The sequence below is a fragment of the Photinus pyralis genome, unplaced genomic scaffold, assembly GCF_008802855.1.
Source record: "Photinus pyralis isolate 1611_PpyrPB1 unplaced genomic scaffold, Ppyr1.3 Ppyr1.4_LG3a, whole genome shotgun sequence".
Classification (NCBI taxonomy): Eukaryota; Metazoa; Arthropoda; class Insecta; order Coleoptera; family Lampyridae; genus Photinus; species Photinus pyralis.
The window spans coordinates 7,998,263-8,001,971 of NW_022170509.1; the positions used below are offsets into that span (position 1 = coordinate 7,998,263).

Sequence of the window (3,709 nt, forward strand, 5' to 3'; positions counted from 1 at the left end):
TTAAAAAAATATAGTAATGTAACCCTAAAGCTACCCCTCGACGACTTACTAATGCTGAAAACGTGATACTGCTCTGATTTTCTATTTCCGGTCATGCCTAACTAGGTAATATTGCCTACGTTATATTATAATTAGCGCCAAATTGCATTCTTTTGTAGGTATATACTGCAGGTGAATAACTTTTCTTTCTGAATATCTGACCTTTCTTTACTTTCATAAATAGACGAACACATTTATTCCTACTGAAATGTGCTAATTGAACGAAAGCTTCTTGTGGCGGTGACGCCTCTATAATTATAATGCAAATGCTAGAAGCTGGTATTTCTGGAATGCGCATTTCATGAGTAAAAATCGCACATTTTGATTAGTGCACGCTTAATTTCAATAAATGGTAACAGTAGGTAATAAAGAAAGGGGTATCGAACTACTTTACTTTTACTGCAGGGGGTTTTATCGCCAGATCCTTTTAATAGACAGAGGGGCTCAGATAAAAGGCAAACGCTCACATATACCCTAATTTTATCCCGCTTGCATTGTGCATTAAATGCAGACTTACGGTCGGCGTTTCCGAGGGAGTATCTGACGGAATACGACTGGGAAAATATGAGGCTCGTTTCCTGTCTATATTCCCGTATGCTTTCGCTAACGCTCCCCTCTTTCACCCTGGTCCACGAATTTTCAAATCGGGGATAGGGATTCTGATGGCTAACCTTGGATATATGCAGCGCCGTGGCGTCTGTACCAACAGTCAGTAGTCGCATTGCAGACATTCGCGAGTGAAGCTTTTTTTTATAGCTCGCGTGCGCGAAAATGTGCAAGTAATAATTATTTTAATACTAAACGAAGAGTTTTATGTAAATAGTGCGAAACACTTTAGCAATGGTTGTATTACATTGGGATATGCGCAAATGATGCTAGGAGTAGAGGGTGTGACCGACGCCGAGGATGCTGCAAAACTATTGAGAATGTCACCGCTACGACACAGTCTGGGTTCGCACGATATTGTAAATCAAGTAGCATGTGATGCTCACAGAAATTCCAAAGGTACTCAAATTTGGCAATAATTGGTAATTGTTTCCGTCTTTATTACATAAAAGTCTTATGTAAGTAAAAATATTTGACTCGACCATTTTTCTAATTTTTTCTTAGTGTCGATAAAAACTATTATTATTTACTTAATTGTCAACAATTATAGGAGTTGATGTCTCTTATTCTAGATAAGTAGGAAAAAACGCTATCGGTGACCTTTTCTACGACCCTTATGGATTTACTTCATATTGACATCGTTTAATTTTTTGTTAAATTGATGCGATTGTGAAAGTAGGGTGAAAAGTTGTACGTGAAAATGTTGGCTGTTATCAGCAATAAACAAATAAGGGCACGTTCATATCGAAGAAAATTGATATAAAATGCTATTGCTTGTCGTGCTTTGGTAAATCATGTGGGTACACGCATCGTGTAATTTAATGCGAAACTATAATTAGGCACCATTAAAACTTGAACTAATGTCAGTCTCGAATAAAGAGCAGAAACAAGGTAAATACTTAAAATCCGGTCCTGGATTACTGTTCGCGCTCATCGAGCGTATCAAGTTGTGCTATATGTTTAAATTACTCAGCTGTAGTTTAATGTGAGTACAAACAGTGATGGTACAACACGTTGCTTTATGTAAATAATGATTTTGTGTGAGCCATTTGGCGATATCAGTAAGTAATTAGTAATTAAGTGCGGAAATATGAACGATAACGCACGCCAGACTCTTCTATTTGTTTATTTTACGCCTTCAACATTTTGCAATTGCTTAATTGTTTCAAAATACAAGCCAAACCTACCTGTTCGTGGCCTTGCGGAGGTGAATTAATCATACATTTACATTTAAAATAAACATTTAAATGCGCGCTTCCTTTTCAAATTCATCCACCTTTTGCCTCCAAACTTCAAGAGAACTTTCAACCGGAAATCGGAATTGGCAACGTTACGAAATTCTATCTGAATATAAATAAAATTTACTGTTACATGCTAATTGACGCATTACACGGCGGAATGTTTAGCATGCACGCACCTAGAAGATTCGCAAATTAACAATATTTTCATTTCAGACTTAAGTGGTTGGAATGGGAGTATATCGCAGCGATGGAGGAAACTAAGGAGATGTTGCGCCTCACTGAGGACATCCAGCGCGCACAACAGCCCAGAAACATCTCGCAATGCGTTATTAGAAACGGAAAGTCCGCGTATTCTAGTCACAACCCCACACAGCAGTTCATCCCTACGTCTTCCAGGCAAGCGGGAATCTGTACAGGAAGTCCTCAGGTCAAAGTTAAATAGAATTCACGCAGGATTAAGGAAGCGGCGAGCGCTCAGCGTTCAAGAGGTCTTCAGCAACGGTAGTCCTGTTCACGAGCAGCCCACATTTTATGTACCCTCCCCTAACGGAAACAACGCCACGATAAAAACTATCGATAACTGTGATAAAGTAGAACGTAAGGTTAAAGAAAATCGGCGCAGCAGATCTCGTTCCCGGTTTAGCATAAACGGCAATAACGAATTTATCATCGGCACTGATGGTGGTTATCATAGCTACGAGAGCCAAGGGTACGACTCCCTCCCGTTCGAACCCGAACCAGATTACGACGATCCTCCCCTAACAACAAATAGCTGCAATCGCAGATGGTCAATGGCGGATACCTTCATGATGTACAAAAATTTCTGTCGGCAACCGCACGTCATACATACCAAAGAGTCCGACTCCGGTCCCGCTTCATTAACATTAGTGCATAAAGAAACATCGAATAGTAAAATAATTGAAACCACTAATCGAATACCGAAAGCCAAACTTTCAAAAAGTCGCGAACGGACCCGCTCACATTCTCCGGCCAAAAATAAAAATGCGAAACAGATCGACACGTCGTCGTCGTCGGTAAGCGTAACCAAAGAAACAAATACGAAAAATTATAATTCTAAGGTAGTTGCATCTAAAAGTCATTATGGGTTTATTAGTCCTGAACAAAGACCGGAAGTTAATCCGAATGTCGATTACGCCCGGATGAGCAAGGAGTGCAAACAGGTATGTCGCTTTATTAGATTTGTTAATCGTTTCCCTTGCGTAATTGATCAGGACTGGCTCGAGGAGTTAGAAGAAGAAGAAGAGGAAGAGGAGAGCAAGTTTTGCACACTACCTCGGAACGGTGGTAGCGCCTTCACTATTTGCCAAATAACGTTTCACAAAGGGCCTGGGTATAAAGCTTTAGGCTTTAGCATCGTCGGCGGCACCGACTCTCCTAAGGGTAGCATAGGAATCTACGTAAAAACCATTTTCCCTAACGGCCAAGCGGCCGATAGTGGAACATTAAAAGAAGGTAAGCTGGGGCGCGATTATAAATCGATGTAAAACTTTGCTCGGTAGGTGATGAAATATTAACCGTTAACGGTACAGTCCTTCACGGCTTATCGCACCAGGAAGCGATTGGCGTATTCAAAAAGATAAGAATGGGTTCTGTGCTTCTTCACGTTGGTAGAAGAGTAGTCCGCAAACGCAAAGAACGATTTCCGCCCGTGGTCTAAATGCATTCCTTAGCTTTAAATAATATATTCCAAAGATTCACCACAGTTGCGTAATGTATAATTAATATTTTATTATTAATACCTATATTTTCTAACTTTTATACGTATTTTGCTTATCTGAATAAAATGCAAGAGTTCATTAGAA

At 39.9% G+C, this 3,709-nt stretch overlaps 1 protein-coding gene across 5 annotated transcripts; it reads left to right on the forward strand.

Moving 5' to 3' along the window:
- Nucleotides 1-740: 740 nt before the first annotated feature.
- On the forward strand, nucleotides 741-3,709 carry LOC116166277. Of its 5 annotated transcripts, XM_031481162.1 has the most exons (5): nucleotides 742-1,044; nucleotides 2,100-2,920; nucleotides 2,966-3,067; nucleotides 3,119-3,359; nucleotides 3,407-3,709. In XM_031481162.1, exons 1-5 carry the CDS (start codon nucleotides 909-911, stop codon nucleotides 3,562-3,564), a joined length of 1,458 nt encoding a protein of 485 aa, XP_031337022.1. In that variant the 5' UTR covers nucleotides 742-908; the 3' UTR covers nucleotides 3,565-3,709. The 5 variants fall into 5 exon arrangements, with proteins under 5 accessions (XP_031337020.1, XP_031337022.1, XP_031337021.1 ...); XM_031481161.1 differs by having other exon boundaries at nucleotides 743-1,044; nucleotides 2,100-3,067; XM_031481164.1 differs by lacking the exon at nucleotides 742-1,044 and adding an exon at nucleotides 1,423-1,536 and having other exon boundaries at nucleotides 2,100-3,067.

Excerpts from the sequence above, each read along its gene's own strand:
- LOC116166277 (XM_031481160.1), top strand. The coding sequence starts at position 909 with ATGATGCTAGGAGTAGAGGGTGTGACCGACGCCGAGGATGCTGCAAAA. Across the intron at positions 1,045-2,099 it reads TGCTCACAGAAATTCCAAAG|ACTTAAGTGGTTGGAATGGG; the intron begins GTACTCAAATTT and ends TTTTCATTTCAG. Across the intron at positions 3,360-3,406 it reads TAGTGGAACATTAAAAGAAG|GTGATGAAATATTAACCGTT; the intron begins GTAAGCTGGGGC and ends TTTGCTCGGTAG.